Source organism: Dipteris shenzhenensis, chromosome 2 (assembly GCF_047967505.1).
Source record: "Dipteris shenzhenensis isolate YYH24624 ecotype China chromosome 2, Dip_SZ_1.0, whole genome shotgun sequence".
Taxonomy (NCBI): Eukaryota; Viridiplantae; Streptophyta; class Polypodiopsida; order Gleicheniales; family Dipteridaceae; genus Dipteris; species Dipteris shenzhenensis.
The window spans coordinates 40,941,295-40,960,434 of NC_141597.1; the positions used below are offsets into that span (position 1 = coordinate 40,941,295).

The 19,140-nt window shown below is 40.3% G+C and overlaps 1 protein-coding gene across 3 annotated transcripts in view; it reads right to left on the reverse strand.

The window, feature by feature from the left end:
- Positions 1-14,085: 14,085 nt before the first annotated feature.
- LOC147904763 (protein RRC1-like) overlaps positions 14,086-19,140 on the reverse strand; it is a 46,107-nt gene continuing 41,052 nt past the window's right edge. Inside the window, exons 15-19 of one of the 3 annotated variants that reach the window (XM_087388242.1) lie at positions 17,690-17,914; positions 15,932-16,899; positions 15,634-15,833; positions 14,795-15,485; positions 14,086-14,585 (exon numbers count right to left, since the gene is read on the reverse strand). In XM_087388242.1, coding sequence (XP_087244368.1) covers positions 15,121-15,485; positions 15,634-15,833; positions 15,932-16,899; positions 17,690-17,914 — 1,758 coding nt within the window. In that variant the 3' untranslated portion in view covers positions 14,086-14,585; positions 14,795-15,120. Of the gene's footprint in view, positions 14,586-14,794; positions 15,497-15,626; positions 15,834-15,931; positions 16,900-17,689; positions 17,915-19,140 lie in introns of all 3 variants that reach the window. The other 2 variants (XM_087388262.1, XM_087388251.1) reach the window with 2 other exon arrangements.

Sequence of the window (19,140 nt, forward strand, 5' to 3'; positions counted from 1 at the left end):
GTCATCCTTGCTTTTGATACATTCGTCAAACCATTTGTAACATTAACTATTTCACAATCAAAGTCAAATACCGAATAGTCCTTTGTTGATCTCATCCCTGCTTTTGATACAATCGTAGAACCACTTGTCACAATGGCATTAGAGTGTCCAGAATGATCTTCAAACTCATCTATTCCTGAGGAGAGAACATCACTCATTGATGCACTTTTTATGGATTTCATAACTCCATAGTCAGTGGTGATAGAGTGTCCAGAATGATCTTCAAACTCATCTATTCCTGAGAGAACATCACTCATTGATGCGCTTTCTATGGATTTCATAACTCCATAGTCTTGAAACTCCTCTACTCCAGAGAGAACATCACTCATTATACTATCGTGCATGATTTCCATAATTCCATAATTACTTGGTTTGACTCCAAGAACTTTATCAGTATCCATGAAGCCATCCATGCTTGAAAATATATCACTTTTGACATCTTTGCCCAAGTTCTCAATGTGCATGAACTCATCCACCCATAAGGCATCACTTGTGAAATATTTTTCTTTCTCGGTACCAATGAACTCATCGACTTTTGATAAGATGTCAGTGCTATAGTTGAGTGCATTGGAATCATCCATCTCTGAAGGAATAGAACTTGGTACATTGGCATATTCTTTCAATTCTTTGATGTTGTAGTATACATTATGTTTATCATTAAAAACCACATGCCGAGTCTTTCCAATCTTTAAAAATTGCATGCTCCATCTCAAATCCTTACCTACCTCATAGTAGGGACCATCCAATGACATTGAGTTATCATCCATACCATCATCAGTAACTTTTTGAATTCTCATCTGCACAAATGTCCAGTGTTCCACTTGTTTAAATCCCAAGACTTGACCTTTTGCTACATTCTTATTTGCAAATGATAACATTTGTAAAATATCTCCCACTCTAAAATCCAAAGATATGCACTTTGTATTCCTGATGACATGTGTTGGATAAGTCTCATCTCTGTTGACAAAGTGAGGATCCTACTCTCCTAGTCACTAAGACAACATCCTAATACAACACTAATCTAAGGAGGATGCAACCTAAGTGCAAGCATGATGAAGAGAGTGCTCATGACATGTATCTCAAGTCAATTAGGTTCCAAGATAGATTAACTTGGACTCATAAAGAGAATCTTGAGATAGTGCAAAGTGCTTGATTGATATTACTTCAAATGAACCTCCCTTTTATAGGTGAGGGTACTTACATCCATTTGCTTGCTCACATGTGGGATATCTCCTCCATGCCATGTGGCAGCTTACCCTTTGCTCATACCTTTGCTCTACATGTGCTCATGGCACCATATCTCTCAACACCTCCCCTTGGTGCCATGATCCTTTGGCTACTGCAAGGTGGTCAAATGTGAGTTACAAATCCATCACCTCCCCTTAGTGCATACATTGCTACTTAAGGTGGTCAAGTGTGGTTTTTACATGTCAATACCTCCCCTGGGTGCTTTCATAGCTACTCTCAGGTGGTCAGGTTTGATTACAAAACATAGGCAAGGTTGGCAAGGTTTTTGCTTTTCAATACATTCCATTGATGTCACCATTTGGCTCATGGCTTGATGACGATGGCGTTTGCTTCTTTGCTTGGTGTAGCTTCATGCATGATGCTTTGTTCTTCCATGTGCCTTGATGCTTTATGTGTGGATGCCATGCTTCATGCTATGGTCATCTCATGCACTTGTGCTTTTGGCATGCTTTCTACATTCATGCGTTGCTTTTCCATTCGTTGCAAAGGTCTTACCAATTGAATTCTTTCAATATTGGCAGTGTCTAATTGCATACATTGATTTTGATCTGACAGGCGCGTAGAGCTCGAAAGGACGATCACTTTTCCTTTTTGGAGCATGTCCAAATTCTTCTTGGATTGGAAGTTATGGCTTGTTGAATTTTTTGTGAAGAAAAGGGCCTTTGATGATGTGGCTTGGCTATTCACATGCAGAATTGAAACTGTGCTTACAAAGGGACTGTGCTTGTGCATGCTGATGTGGCAATCTTTTGACCCAACTAGGTGAACCCAAGGTTACAGTAACTTTACCATGGTCCAACTAAATCATGCAATTCAACCTAACCATAAACTAACCTTGGCTGCTTTCAATAACCTTAGTCACTTCTTATCTGCCACGTGGCATTTTTGGGAAGACTTAGAGAAGAAAGGTTGGAGGCGATGCAGAGGATTTGAGTTTCCGAGAGCGTGGAGGAGAGGAAGGCAAATCGGAATCCATGACTGAGGGTGGCGATTCCATCACGAGCAAAGACCACAGCCTGAGAGGCTTACAAGCAGGTCGTTGAGGCTAGAGTCTGTCGTGAGCATTGTGGGGAGCGTCATTGATGCACGTAGATGGCAGAGGAGCTAAGTAGAGCTACAAAGAGCATAGAAGGCAACCCAACAGTTTCGGCACTCTCTTCTTGTTGAAGCTAGTCGTTGCTGGCAAAGGTCGGCTCTGGAGAGGCTGGCCAAACGTTGATGCAGAGGATGGTTGCTGAATGAGCTGGTTCGACGGGTCACGGGCAATATTTGTTGCAGATTTCGAGGCTACATGCGCTGCTTTGGCTGGTGAGTCGATGCTGGAGGTCGCTGGAGGTCACTAGAGGTTCGTCGTCTCTTGAAGGAAGCTGTGGAGGGATGGGGACTGCAGCTTCGGTTGCTGCTTGTGGGCCTTAGTGTCGCTGGAGCTTGCGTTCATTGGAGACGGCTGTAGTGCTATAGCGTATTGCGCTGCCATCACCACCTTCAACTAGCTTCTACAGCCTTCTAAAGCCTAAGCTTAAAAAATGCAAGAGGGATAGATTCCTGTTTTCGGCTTCAATGCATAGTCTGTTGGTTAGGTCGTCTTTGCATCTGAAGGTTGTGAAGCAAAGGTTGTCAAAGCTTGTGTGGAATTGCAGCTAAGTTGAAGGTGGGCATAGGTAGCTGCTGTAGAGGTCCGTGGGCTTGTAATAAGGATAGGACTTTTAAGATAATCTACCTCTTTCTCTCTCAAAGAATACTTTCACAAGACAGCATGAATGGAATGAAGAGCTCAAGTGAAGATCACTCTTTCTCAATCTAAAATCTACATCTAAGAGAAAAAATATGAGCACCTAAGGTGTGCCTATAACTAATCTAGGAGAGTTAGACCTAAGCTCTGATACCATGACAAAGTGAGGATCCTACTCTCCTAGTCACTAAGACAACATCCTAATACAGCACTAATCTAAGGAGGATGCAACCTAAGTGCAAGCATGATGAAGAGAGTGCTCATGACATGTATCTCAAGTCAATTAGGTTCCAAGATAGATTAACTTGGACTCATAAAGAGAATCTTGAGATAGTGCAAAGTGCTTGATTGATATTACTTCAAATGAACCTCCCTTTTATAGGTGAGGGTACTTATATCCATTTGCTTGCTCACATGTGGGATATCTCCTCCATGCCATGTGGCAGCTTACCCTTTGCTCATACCTTTGCTCTACATGTGCTCATGGCACCATATCTCTCAACATCTGTCCCATGCAATAGATGCTTTGTTGGAAGTATTATAGGGCATAACATCTCCAAGGATTTCCATATCCACACACTTATGCTTTAGCTCAACATGTGCACTAAGAATCCTTGATACGATAACCACCACCTTATCTTTGCCAAGTCTTCTAAAGTGACAAATAGAATTTGGATCACTTTCATGGAGTGTAGCAAATGCAACTACTTCTCTTTTGCAATATAGAATCACTTCCATCCCCGGAATAAATTTTGTAGCCAATGCAACTACTTCTCTTTTGCAATACGATTGAGCAAGCTTTTAAAGCATGGCTATTGAGTGCTTATTTTCAATATGTACAAGTTGAAATTGATTTTTATAAGATGTAGACTTCATCTCTTTGACTAGATCATACACAATATTCACGAGGGATATATCCATTTAATATCTATTTTGCAATTTCTTTGGACGTTTGACTTCTAATAATACAATTGTCTATTTCTATAGAAAAGTATAAGTGATTCTCCAGATGATTGTTGACTTGCAATAAGCTCACCCACCTTCCTTAAAGGTTGAATGCCACATGAAAGTGGACATCACATTTCCTCCTACATAAATTTTGAGAAAGAAGACAAACATGCATTTATCATTCAAGTTTTTCTTGACTTGGAAATCTTTCAAACTTTGAGAATAAACTACAAACCCCACAAAGTTTCCACATACAATCTGTTATTACAACTTTGTGTTACAACTTCTACATGAAAGAGAATGTGTTACAACTTTGTGTTACAACTTTGTGATACAACTTTGTGTTACAACTTCTACATATGACTTCTACATGTAGAAAGAGAATGTGTTACAACTTTGTGATACAACTTTGTGATACAACTTTGTGTTACAACTTTGTGATACAACTTTGTGTTACAATTCCTACATGTAGAGAGAGAAGCTCTCCAACTTGTATAAATACCCCATAATGGAATGAAGCCCACACTCTTTTGGGCATTGTGTTGAGTGTACTTTGGATTCCAAAGGTTCATCCGCAGGTACATGAACTGCCTCCGTGCAAATCTACTCAATTTCTACGAAGAGCTCTACTGGTATTGCCTGCACGCTGTTGCTAGACTCTTTCTTTACTCCGTTCTTCTCATCTGCAATCTTCTATCGACACTCATTCTGCTTGTGCCCTGCCTTGTTGCAATAGAAGCACTTGATCTTCTTCTTTCTCTTTTTATCATCAGAAGAAGATGGGTTACTAGATTCCTTACCCTTACCTTTCTTTAATCCAGCCGAGAAAGCCAAAGTCCTCATCTTTTGACGCATCTCCTCTTCCAGAAGCATCGCACTAAAATCCTCAAAGTTGAGGGGCAGATTTCTATTCTACATATTCAGCGCCATAACAAGACCATTGTACTTTGGTGGGAGAATCGGTATGCACCTTCGTGCTAGATTCTCGCTGGTGATGGTGATGCCAATCGCAGTCATCTGATCGTGCAGATTCTTCACCCTGCTTCAAACTCAGACAATTTCTCGTCTGCGAGTTGAGTCTCTAGATTTTGAATTTGCAACTGATTCGTGGTCTCATACTGATTTTTCAAGACCATCCATGCCTCCTCCGCTATGGTGACATGTTGAATTAACGCCATGACAGAATCACTTACACTGCAAATGATAGAACACAATGCATCTGCATTTCTTCTTATCCATGTGAGAATCTCATCCGTAGTTTGTACTATCTATTGTCCTCCATTGGCTAGATCCGATCTCACAACCTACAAAATAATTTTGAAAGTTTAATAAGAACAAAGATATGCTTATTGGAACAAATACACAATGCTACAAAAGTTTAAATGACAACATCAGAACCCATAATCTAAAGATAGTTAAAAGATTCAAGGCATTCAATTGAGCAATTCCTTGATAATATTATCCATTTCCATCATCCAATTAGCTGGTATTGATTAACAATCATCTTCTTTTTATATGATTTGCTCCTCTATTCATCCCATCATAACCCTTTGGCATGATTGTCATCCATGTTAGTTGTGGCAATGCAAAACTACATCAAACAATTGCATCTCCCATGGATTTCTAGTTTCTCCTCCAATTACTCAATAATTTTTGGAATACTTATATAGTATCTATTGTCAGCTGTAAGAAACCATCACGTGCATTTAGACAAATGGCATTAATTATTTGAAGCTTAAAGATAAAAGCATCTAAATCAAGGAATCACTTCATTTCTCTAGATGAATCTGGGCAAGATTTCCATCCAACACTATATTAGAGAATTTGGGAGTCTCCCAAGTCCCACTTTAAGTAAGGGGTTTAGACTTGACCATGTAGCCAAAACTTGAACCCTTATTTGAAAGTGGGAATTGGGAAAATTCCCTACTCTGGTGTTTTGGATGGCTTCCACTTTCAAGTAATGGGTTTAGATTTGACCATGTGGCCAAATCTTAATCATATTGGGAAGTCCCAAACTATTTGAAAATTCCCAAATTCCCTAATATAGTGTTAGATTCCCCTAGATACCCTAACATTTCATTTATTGCTAGCTAGTAACAATCCTCAACAAAGCTAGCGAGATCATAAATAAATTGCTTAAGATTATTCAACCACGCAACTTTACGATCCATTATAACATGAACTCATAAGACCAAAGTTGCACGAAGAGAGAGTACCCAACCGATACCAAACCTCTCGTTATTTCTTATAATCATACTAGTGGGGAACATAGATAATAGAAAAATCCTTGCTTACCTTGCTTCAATCAATGAATTAAACAATCAATTCACCCACAAAGCTCTTCTATAGACAATTTTATTTTGAACATAATTGACACCAACCATACTTTCCTAAGAGGCAAAGCCAAATGAAAAGTGACCCACTTTGAATTCAAGTCAATGTCAACCGACTTACTTTTAAAGTATTCAAGATTCCTACTTCAAGCCTCCTCTACCTTTTGTGTGATTAATGTAGTACCAAGTTCTTTCATTTATCATGTTCAACCTTTCCACAAGATCATCACCTTTTACCTATATAGCAAGTAACAAAGATGAAGCAATAGAAAAAATAAAGCCATTTGGCAAAGCATTCAAATTTCTTCTCATTATTTAGTAAGTTCTTTATATTGTGCTTAATTTATCACCTACCATTATATGATTTGTTTTTCCCTTTATCTTAAAAAGCTTCAATTTGCCTTACAAAAGCTTCTTTGACTACAGAGGGACCTTGTTTTGATGGGACAAATGGTAAAGGAATCTTACTAGCCTCTCCCTTATGTCTCGTAACTCTATCTAGTTACTCTAATTCTTTTTCAAACTATTCTATAAACTAAGGGTCAATTATATTTAAAAATGGAACTCCAATTCTCCTAACACTTACCTCCAAATTTTCCTCTACATCAGTCAAGCCACCATCCATCCATTCTATGCATCTTAAGTCATCGTTGAGTGCTATAAACAATTGAAAACTACTAGTTAAGGAAGGTTATTTAGAAATTGGCACCTTTACTCCCATTAGGAGTGGCCTCAATATCCCTCATCTTACTCATGGGAAGGTTGCTCGAGGATTCAGCACCTTTTTTCCCATCACTGGTTCTTACAATATCTTATTTGCTTCATCACTAAGAAAAGGTTTCTCAACCTCAAAAATAGAGGTTAGTTGCAAATAATCTAGATGGCCATCTCTAATCTTTCAAAGAGAAAAATGCACCTGTTTCTTTGTCATCAAAACTGAAGCTGAATATAGGGCACTCATGAAAGGTGCATGTGAAGCTATATGGCTTAGAAGGCTATTGTCAAAAATAGATTACTTTGATGAGACAAAGCCAACAACAATATATTGTAATAATCAATTGGCTCAAGCATTAACCAAGAATCCAGTATATCACTCCAAGACAAAGCACATTGATGTTAGAGAGCAATTCATCAGGGAAAGAGCTTTTGAGAAACACAAAAAGCTCTCGGTTTGACTCAGAGGAAGGACATTCATATTAAAGGGGTGTGATGGAATGTAATGTTCAGTCCTTCCATTCCCCATAATCATGATTTTGCGGGAAGACCTACTTCATGATGTTGACCTTGAGGGAAGGTGTTGAGGATTCATCTCAACATCATGTGTTGATAATGTGCATAGCACTAACATAGAGAGCCCTGAAAGCCACAAGGGTTGGAAACCCTAACCCTAACCCTAAAGGGATATGTATGTATTCATTATTTCCAACTAATAGAGTGTACAATTAGTCATTTGTGGTGTGCAAGGATGACACGCACAAATTCAAAAATTTGTGGTGTGCTTTCTTGGTGTGCCATCTCTCCTCATCTCCTCTCTTCTCCTCTCCCTCTTCATATTTGTTCATAATCCTCACTTATTTTCTAGAAGCCAAATCCAAACTATTAGGTTCCTTCTCTTTTGCAGTAAAACTTCTTATACCAATCTTTGCAACTACTTCCACTTGATTATTTTAGATCTTGTTTTCATTTGCGATGCCCTTGCCCTTGGCGCTAAACTCATGCCCCTTCCCCCTAGCAAAATTTTTATTTATCATACTCTTATCACCTACTCTCTCTCTCTCTCTCTCTCTCCTAGCCCCAAGAAGCACCTAGTTCTTGACTCATTAAGTGTCTCTTACAGTGTTAAATGTTTTCTCTATCTTCTTCTTTACACTCACATATCGATTCTACTTGCACATTGTTGGGAATATTGTAATATTTAAGATAGTGGCCAATGCATCAACTTGTTAGGAGGGTTAGGGGGACTTTTTCCTTTTAAGGTTCTTTCCCCTAACGATAGTTAGTGGATGAGTTTAGGTTTTAGTAAGTTTTAAGTCGCACAAGGCTTTACCTAGGGTTTAAGGATTTTTTCATGTTGAGATCCCCTTGTGCTTTCATTCTTGCAATGTCAGCACACTAGAGCTCAACAATTTTTCTCTCTCCACCTTCTCCAATTCTCACATTTGGCATTAAAGCCTACCTATGTCCTCCCACAGTTCATTTGTATCTTGGGAGGGAGTTAAATCACGGGAAAACACCTCAAATATGTTCAACCAAGCGATTTCAAAATAACTACCACATTCCACCTTTTGTACGAAGTTTGTGCTTCTTGTGGCGCACATTTAGAGCAATCTTACAACCACTTTTGTTATTATTTTAGAAGTTCCCTAATTGTTTTAGAGGTGCTCTTGTAGGTTCTAAGTTATTCTTATCAGTTTTGGCATTGAATCTAGTATGCAAAATCTCTCCATCAGTTTTGGCGTTGTATAGTAAGGCCTTTTGAGAACCTATCTACTATTGGAGGGATTTTTGTAGTTTTTGCAATCTTTCGGTATGTGTAAACATTTGGAGCTGTTCAAACTAAGCGTGGCCTATTGGAGGCTCATTTTAAAGCACTTTTCACTTTTGTAAAGGCCTTCCTAGCTTCAAAATAGTTGTATTTTCTTAGAGTTGTAATTTGGATGTTTTGTTTCAAGAAATGCTTTGCGAATAGTGCATTTTTCGGGTAGATTTGATTTTGCATTGGGGTTGTGCAAAGATGCCTTAGCAAAGTTCATAAACCCTTATTTTTAGTCAAGCTTTCAAGCTTTATCTAGCATATAATTTTTGGTATTTTGTGTCCAGTACAAAGGAGTGCAACAATGTTCTTGGTTTATTCAGATACTCCACTTTTTTAGTTTAAAATTAATAATTTAGGCTACATTTTCCTAGCCAAGCATTGGCTTAGAGAAAAGTGTTATTTTCTTGGTGCAATAAATTTCACAAGCCTGAATTTTGTACTATTTGTATATTCATCTTTGAAGATGAATCACCTCAAAATCAAAATTGGGGAGATGTTTTGGAGTTTTGGAAAAGGAGGGTAGATTGGATGGCACCAATTATTCTCTGTGGAGTTTTATGGTAGAGAATCTATTGATTACAAGGAGTTTATGGGGTTTTGTTATAGGTGAAGATGCCTATTTAGGAGATGCTTCATTGCTTCTAACATACCTCAGCACGGAGGTGAACCCCATGATATGTAGCAAGTTCAAGTGATGCCAGCTACGCTAGTCACATTTGTAGCCCCTACTCAAGATCATGGAGATGGGATGGTAGAGGTGCCCGGGCAGTGCCATCATTGGCTTGTTATTAAGATGTTCATCATACCCCATACATCCCTCCACAATTCCAAAAAATCTTGGGATACCTTGGAGAATATGTATCATGCAAGGAATGACGCCAGGCTCTCTTATTTCAAAAGACATCTTGACACTGTGAAGACACAAAATAATGATTCAATCTCAAGTCATTTGACTAAGATCTATGATCTTAGATAATAAATGATAAACATTGAATATAATAGTTATCTTATGTCTACAACCCTAAATCATTTGCCAGAGTATTATTTCTCTTAGTTTGTCTATTAGGGCTTGTACACTTCCACTTCCTTTTCAAGAACTAGTACAACAAAAAAAATGTATGTTGTCATGATGAGGATCAAGCCTTGTTGGCTAAATGTATAAATAGTCCTTATTTTGATGGCTCTCGATCTAAGACCAAAAATTGGAGAAAGAGAGGATAAAGAAGGAAGGTGGAATGACAGTTTTAGGTTCCATGCATTAGATGCAAACAAGCTAGTGCTTCAACTTTTTGTTACTAAAGACTGGTCCTTTTCAATATGTAATTAGGTTGCCTGATTCATTGCGGTGTGATTTAGTTGTAATTTGCTACTTTGATCAGGAGGATTCCAGGGACATTACCTCTAGGAAGATATATTTGCATGTTTGCAACCTACTTTAGTTGGCAAAAGAGTGTCTTGTGCCAACAATTCTTCATACCCTATAAAGGGAGTTGGGAGGATTTTATCTATGTGCCATGGATTAGGAAGAATTGCTATGTGTGTCTCTTATGGGATAAGTCATTGCACTATCATTGTTTAGGATGATAAGTGCTTGTTGATGAGGGTAGAGAAAAGGGTTATCACATAGTCACTAGCTCAACACCCCCCATAGCGCTATTGCTCAACCCTAGAGCGTCTCTCATCCGTCACTCATCTTGAACCTGCTTTGTCAATTTAGCCAATCATCTCCACTTCGGTTTTCAATAATTGAGGGCACGTCACTCCCTTCACTGCATGGGTGGATTTCAAAGAGTGTTTCATTGGTGCTTGGCTCTGTTGTGGTGAGTCCATTCTCTTCCACATCCAATTTTCCCCTTCAATTTTCTCCCCTTAAGTAGGTCAACAATTCAAGTTATCAATTGGCTCCTCATTTTAGGCCTTAGCAAGGGTTTTAGCACTGGAGAAAAGTAGGCATGTCCCCCCAAAAAAAGGGTTTTCCCTCTCCATAGGTCTGAGTGGTTTGGGTTTTTTCTTTTTGGTGATCTATAGTGAGGGTTTGGGATTGATTTTATCTCCTTCCTCATGATTTTTTGTTACAAAGGCTTGGGATGGAGGCTGCTCTCCCACCTCTACTGTAATGGTCTAGTTTTTAAGGGACTTTTTACTTCTTACTATTAAAATTGGCAGGCAAGACATCAACATGTGAACTATGGCATTTCACAATTATTGTAGAGACTTGGGATGGTATAGAATATGCCATCTTTGGAGACTCTCGCTCAACATGTCTGTGAAGGGTGAATATTGGGAAAAATACATAGGAAGGCCTTTCCCAAAGATAGATTTGTTAGAGTTGAGAGGAAATTTTAGCTCATACACAACTATGTGTGTGGTCCTATGAGGACAGTATTTTGTTACTTTCATGGATAGGTTCTTTAAATTCTCATGGGTATATCTCCTACACAAAGAATCATGTCTGTCAATGCTTCAAGCAATTTGTTGCTATGGTTGAGAATGACTCTAGGTACAAAAAAGACTTTAAGAACAGATAGAGGGGGGAACATATGTCAAAGGACTTGAAATGTATTTTTGAAGATGAGAGGAATTATGCATACAACCCAAAGGAGGGATGGAGGGGGGAGGACCAATAGACGTGGAAATGGGTAGATGCTTGATCAAAGGGAAGTAGTCGCCACACAAATTTTTGATGGAGTCAATGATATGTGCACAACACACATTTTGAACAAATGCCCAACCAAGGCCTTGGAAACTATGACTCCCTTTGAGGCTTGGTACAGTTGGAAAAGTGCATAAGGATGCCTTTTCTGATCTCTTAGAGTTGAGAGGAAATTGCAGCTCGCACATGATGATGTGTGGTCCTGCAAGGATAACATCTGTATTTTGCTACTTCATACGTGGATTTTCTAGATTCTGATGGATATATCCCTACAACAAAAATCTAATGTTTTTCAGTGCTTCAAGCAGTTTGTTGCTATGGTTGAGAATGAGTCTAGGTACAAAGTGGAAACTTTAAGAAGAAACAAAGGGGTCAAAAGTAAAAGATTGTCGCATAAATTTTGGATGGAAACAATAATATATGCAGCACACATTTTGACCAAGCCTATGTACGTAAACCTAGTCAATTGAGAAGCAAGTTGGATGATAAGGCATTTTTGTTGGCTACAACATTGAGAGTAAGGCATACCTCTCAACAATCCTCCGATAAGAAGGATTTTTGTCATGGACATGTGATTTTTGCATAAAGCTCGCATTATTCGATGATTCAGTTGGATAAAGGACTCAGGATACGTTTAAAGGGTTGCTTCCAATGGCAGTTGAAGGCACTTCATAGTAGCCAATAGAAGATCTAAATACTCCACCTGCACATGCTTCCATTGGGAATTGAAGGCACTTCAAAATAGCGACTAGAGGATCCAAGTAATCTACTTGCTCATGCTTATGCACATTGTATGCTCCAAATTAGCTCCATGTTCACCTTGTCTCACATGAAGATGTGCAAGAGGTTGTCAAAGAGGAGAGAGTTGCTTCACAAGAAGCTTGAACAGTCCCTAGATGCTACTCTATAGGACGACAAATTTTCAACCCCCCTCTCCAACAGGACGAGCTAGTCAAGAGGCGCATGTGGAGCAAACTTTGATTATTCAGCTTGGATGAGTTCATGGTACGATACAAATGAACCAAGCAATTTTGATGATGTCAAAATAGTAATCATTCAATGAGGGGCATGCAATCAAATTTGGATTTTATCATGAAGAATAATAGATCGAAATTGGTGGACTAGGGAAGAAAGCTATTAAGACAAAGTGGGTGTACAAGATCAAGAGAAGATATCATGGTATGATTTATAGATACAATGCAAAGTCAGTTGCCAAGGGCTATTCTCAACAAAAGGGGATAGATTATGATGAAATCTTTGTCCCACTTGAAAGATGACCACCATCACATGTTGTTTCATTGGCTACCCATTTTGGTTTGAAAGCACATTAGTTGGATATAAAAACAAACTTTCTCAATGGGGACTTGCAAGAAGAATCGTATGTGTGTCAACTTGTTGGTTTCCAAACACCTAGTTAGGAACACTAAGCATGCAACCCCCACAAGGCACTTTAGGGGCTTAAACAAGCCACGGGCTTAGTATGATCAAGTTCTATCATCAAGTCAGAATTAGATTCTATCATGATGAACAAGACATGGGAACTGGTGGATTAGGAACACTAAGCATGCAACCCCCACAAGGCACTTTAGGGGCTTAAACAAGCCACGGGCTTAGTATGATCAAGTTCTATCATCAAGTCAGAATTAGATTCTATCATGATGAACAAGACATGGGAACTGGTGGATTAGGAACAAAACCTAACACAACAAAGTGGGTGTACAAGATAAGGTGTAACCATTGGCAAGTACAAGTGAAGGATGGTTGCCAAGGGTTATTCTCCTTTACAACTCCTATTTTGAGCAATATTTTTACTCTTCCCTATTAGATAACCTAGGTTTTTTTGTCACCCTAGGTTTTTCTCCCTAACCATAGTTAGTGGTTCAATTTTGATTTGAGTGAGTTTTAAGCCACACCAAGGTTATGTTACAACCCCTTAAATGACGCACCACATTTTTGCTCCACCATCACTTCTCACACACATCCCTTTATATTATTATGACTTGGTTATTTAAAGCAATCTCCTTATACTTCCTTGTTTGATTTCTCCTAAAAAATCTACACTTCTTTCACCCATTTAACATCTTTTTTCTTAGCCTCTTAATTAGTAGCACCAATAAACACATGTATCATTAGTTATTACAAATTCTTCATCGATGTATTGATTTGTACTTAATTGATTTTGTGGTTTCTTATTATTTCCCTTTCAATCTTTCCCTTTTCTCTTTATTTTTGTGGGCTTCCTATATGCCTTTTTAGTTTTCCACTATAGCTTGCCCTAATCACCCACTTAACCATGGGCCCATTTGCGCACATGGGTGTGCGTGCATGCCAGTATGTGTGTCAGTGTATGAGAGAGATTTTATTGATTTTTGTGGTTTCTTATTATTTCCCTTTCAATCTTTCCCTTTTCTCTTTATTTTTGTGGGCTTCCTATATGCCTTTTTAGTTTTCCACTATAGCTTGCCCTAATCACCCACTTAACCATGGGCCCATTTGCGCACATGGGTGTGCGTGCATGCCAGCATGTGTGTCAGTGTATGAGAGAGATTTTATTGATCTACAAAAGCAAACAAAATCTATAAAATGGACCCAAATACATACCCAGATGGTAACCAAAATGAGAGAGCCTAAATGCTACTTTGAATCCTAATGGGGTACGTTTCATTTGTGAGAGACCACTCCTTCAACATCGTTCAAACCCCCCATGGGGTTATAAGACCCTGAGAGGATGGTAGGGGGGCAAATACGAAGAAACACCTGGCGGGGGGTGCATATGCAAGAGTGGATTTAAGGGGTGTGAGTATGTGCAAGTGTGCAAGTTATTTTGTTTAAAGAAAGCTATGTTATCTCCCTTGTGTGATTTTACCAGTGATTGTCATCCACTGAAAAGCTTGGAGTTTTACACGCAAATACGCATCCCACCAAAAGACATCTCATCATGCATTAGAGCATCAATCTCTTTACGCAATCATACTTTCGTCTCTTGAAGGTTATGTAAACCACTCAACTAAGGCAATATCAACCTCTCTCTCAACTTGTCTTGAAGATAGCATCTTGAAGTGCCGTCTGATTTCTCAAAGGCACATCTTCCATAGCCTGTAGAATAATGGATGCTCCTCAGCAGCTTGAATATGCTGTTCTATTTACCAAAAAATGACATAAGCATCCTTGTAAGCTTAAACAGCTGATCCCTAAACTGTATAAAGCATTTATAATCAATAAAAAAGGCAGAGAGAGAGAGAGAGAGAGAGAGAGAGAGAGAGAGAGAAGGCAGCATCCTGCATATGTATAAAAACTTGAATTACCTGTCCTTCAAGGTCCACAACGCCGATAATATGTGTATCCAAATTTGCCTCCCAGCCAACTACATCAGGGATATGTATGTCCATAGGAGCCTAGAAGCCCATTTGGACTCCATAATCTATCATCAAAGAGAACCTCCCAATAGTGCTACCTACATGCAAAGCAACTTTCCATGACATCAAACTCCACCCTCAAACTGTCATTAGAACCCACATAGCTTTGAGCTTCTTTCTGAAGAAGATGAACAGCAGCACCATTTTGCTTGGATTTCTGTATTCAGGAACACAATGAAAATGAACTATGAATCTCATGTACCATATTCATCATCTTAGAGATGCCGACGGCTCTTTTCCCGATCTTTCTCTCTCTCTCTCTCCCTCTCTCGAACCTTCTCCCTGTCCCTGTCCCTGTCCCTGTCTCTGTCCCTGTCCCTCTCTCTGTCCCTTTCTCTATCGTGCTCATCCCTATCTCTGCTATTCCTATCCCTCTCCCTGTCTCTTTCTCTATCGACATCCCATTCTCGATACAAGTCTCGGTCCCTGTCCCAGTCTGACTCCTTTTCCCTTCCCTTTTCCTTTTCCCTGTCTCTGCTTGATCGCTCCCTTGCGTATGGGCTCTCGCTTCGGCTCCCGCTGCGTGGACGCTTCTTTGAAGATAGTGAATCCCTTTTATCATCTCGTCTGTCTTTCCTTTCTGAAGATGTTCTTTCCACAAGCCAGAAAATGTGTCAGCTACAAATAAAAGCTACACAACTTTCAATGTCTCCTAATTATGCTCCCTGTTGAAAGTTTATGTTCCATCCATGTCCCTTAGTTGTAAAAGAATGAAGTTAAGGATTTACCAATCAAACGTAACGAATGCTTCTCAAACCTCAGGTCAGTTTTCCCATCTCCTAAAGCATCATGAAGTCCATACTCATGCTGGAGTTTTTTCCTGTGAGCAGAAACCTTCCGTTCAATCTCATCTGGATTTTTGACTCCGCGCTCCTCCAGCAATTCACGGTACTCTATGACAGCTACCTCTAGCCGTCGAAGTTTTTGCCTGTAGACAGAATTATATGCGTAATGTAAGTTTATCATAAAATTACCCAAAACAAGAAATTTAACATTAATGCGAAGTTTGTGGGAATAAATAACAACCTCCGCTCCTCATCAATGCTAGCATCATTTGCTGCAGCAGAACTGTTTTCAACAGACAATTCCTGTCTGCCTCCTGATTCTGAGCCACCAAAAATATCTTCGCTCTCCGAAGATGAATAGCTCAGCCCCAGTCCTTTGGCTTTATCCCCATCACTATCATCATCTTCTCGCATCCATTTTGATGCAGGCAAAACGGGCTCAGTTTTTATCAATTTTGTCCCAAACGCTTTCAACTCTGGTGGTGGAATTGCAAGCGTGGGAGCCAGAGGGCCCAAAGTTGTCTTTGACATTTGGTCATTCTTATTATACATTAAGTTATTTCCGGTTTCTTTTTCACGATCATCATGTTGGGACCAAGAAGACACTGCAGGGCCTACATTCTCAGGTTGCCTTGTGTCAAGATGTATCCCACTTCCATCTGACCTGAATCTCTCACCAAGGCCATATTCTTTCAGACCCATCCCCCCTTCAGCCCAGTTCTTCCCAGAGCTCCATCTTCCGTCCCCTCCAGCTCTGAACATCTCATTATCTCTTAAACTGGTGGATCTCTCTGTCCCACTATATGCTTGCAAAGATCGAAGTCCATCATCTTGCTCCTGATTCTTCAGTTTCTCTGCCTCATCAAGGCTTAGAAGGCGGGCAACCATCACTTCTCTGCCCCCACGAGAAGACAGTCCATTGTGTCTACAACGTCTTTCAAGTTCTGCAAGAGGTAGACTCGACAGCTCTCTTGCTGCCGCTCCCTCCCCAATAGCTAATGCAGCATCTTGACCTGACTCTACTCCTTCTGATGCCAAGTCATCCACAGTACTTATATCCTTCACAAGAGGCGCATCTCCAAAGATCAAGTGGAATGGAGGGACACCTGAGTTTCCAGAACGCAGAAAAGTAGCTCTCAGCCCATTGACATAGGCATCAGAAAACAAAAACCAATCTGACCAAACTTGAAGCACTTTTAGAACGCGCTCCTGCAACAAATCACCCCAAATATGAGTGTCGATCTATACTGGAATAACAAGAGATGTAAATATACAGACTGTAATCTTGTTTTTCTCAGAAATTAGGGATTCGATATGTTAATTACGAAAGGTAAAAGTATAAAAGGAGCAAGAGCCCCCTTACTACAAGTAAAATATCTTCTGCACTAAAGAAACCGCATAAGCAAAAGACTACCCTACATAGAACTCATAAGATAGCATGGTTTGTGACATGGGACAGCCTCCAGCTGTCTGCATGATGGCCATGTCAGGATCAGGGCCAGAGGAGTGGATCATCAATAAGATCCTGTGGGAGAATAAGTCCCACTCAGAAAAGAGATCATTTTGCTTGCATGCCAGCCCATTTCAGACTTTGCTAAGTATGTCAAATTCAGCATGCCAGATGTTTTAATCTGGATCGTCAGAGTATTTCCCAACAAAACCTGAAATAAATGCTGCTAAAGATTACAGTCGGATTAGATATGCCTATTTAGTAGCATATGTTTCTAGGTCTTGTCCAAACAAGGCTCTCACGAATTTGGCCATTCCACACATATACATACATATGGCATGCCAGATTTGACACACCCATTATTTGCGCACAAAGGGTACAGACTAAAAGCAATTGATCACTTGAATAGGTGTAAACAAGAGAAATGCATATGGAAATTTTCAATAAATGCAGACACACACTATGATATACTGGTCTCAAGATAAGATGAGACAACTTGCTGCCAATCAAAGCGAAAGAGGAGTCGAAGACAATTTCAAAAGATAATACCTTCAATGCTTCTGCCGTTATACGGCCAGTGATGCTCCTGTAAAGCTCATTGAAACTTTCCATAACATCCGGAAGAGAAGCCTCGAACTTTGTGCGATATGCTGATGAATTTTTCACCGGTGCACTGCTATTGTGAAGGATATCAGAAACTAGCATAAGTCTGGCCACTTTAGTGGGGATTGGAGTTTCCTTTAATGTCAAAGATTCAGTGAGCACCTCCACAACCTGCCAGGCATAGCAACATGATATCGAAATCACATTCACTGAAATGAGCTGAGTTGTATTTGACTTTGAATAGACCAAAACTATCACATCAAAAAACATGTCTTTTCAACAAAGTGGCTCCCAACTCTATCATACATAGTAAAACCTAGCAAAGCACTTCCAAATCTCACCAAACTTCCAAACACTGTGAATATTAACCATCGCATGAGCATATGTCCGCAAGCATTCACATCCCATTTAGTCACGCACTGGACCTATACATTCACAAATGTGTCACTCACTTCCTATCATGACTCTTGGAGATGAAGGGAAGACTCAATCATCAACAAGGCCACCACTAGGGGAAATACAAAACTATACCACATTCTTGTGAAGACAGATGCATGGTCTGACAAGTATCGGTTCCAGTGCGATACAGTCGGCTATAGCAAAGATGACTAGATGGGTGGACGTGGCGAAACGGGAGCCCTCAAAGGCAATCATTTCAGCCGCCATACAGGAGCAGCAACAAGGGGCTTCGAAGGCCCTCAACATCCGGATACGAGGGATCACCTTTGTGACCACCACCATGGGGGTCCCCGACCATGGCATAGAGGGAGCATGGCGTGTTGGGAGAGACCCCAACCAAGAGCAACCCCTAGTCATTCGCTTCAGAGATTCACATGCTCGACTAGCGACACTCCGACACCAAGCCGCCCTACAAGAGCATCCCACCCTGTCCATGGACGCGGATTTGACACCACTACAGATTGAGGAGCGACGAGTTCTTCTGCAGTAGCGGGATGTTGCCCGTAAGGAGGAAAAATGGGCCGTGGTCCGAGATGGTAGGTTGTTGACCGACACCCATCGGACTCCCACCCGTAACCCCTAGGGGGACGAGGTTTCCGAGACCCTAGCCTGCACCATTTGGAACTGTAATGGTACCTTATGGTCGAACCCAAGGAACTTCTCGAAGTCTTATACAGGACGAGACATAGTCTTTTACACGGAGACACACTAGAGCCCAGAGCGTCCACTACCGATAGTCAGTGGCTACACATGGGAGTCAGCCTTCAAGGATGAGACAAGGGATACAGGAGGAGTCCGAGGATCAAGCGGGGTCGCAATATTGTACAAGTCTTCCCTCGCTGGAGCCATCTCCATTGAGAGGAAGGACACACACTCCCGATTCATGTGGATCCGAATCCGACGCACAGACACCCATGATCTTTTCATAGCAATATGCT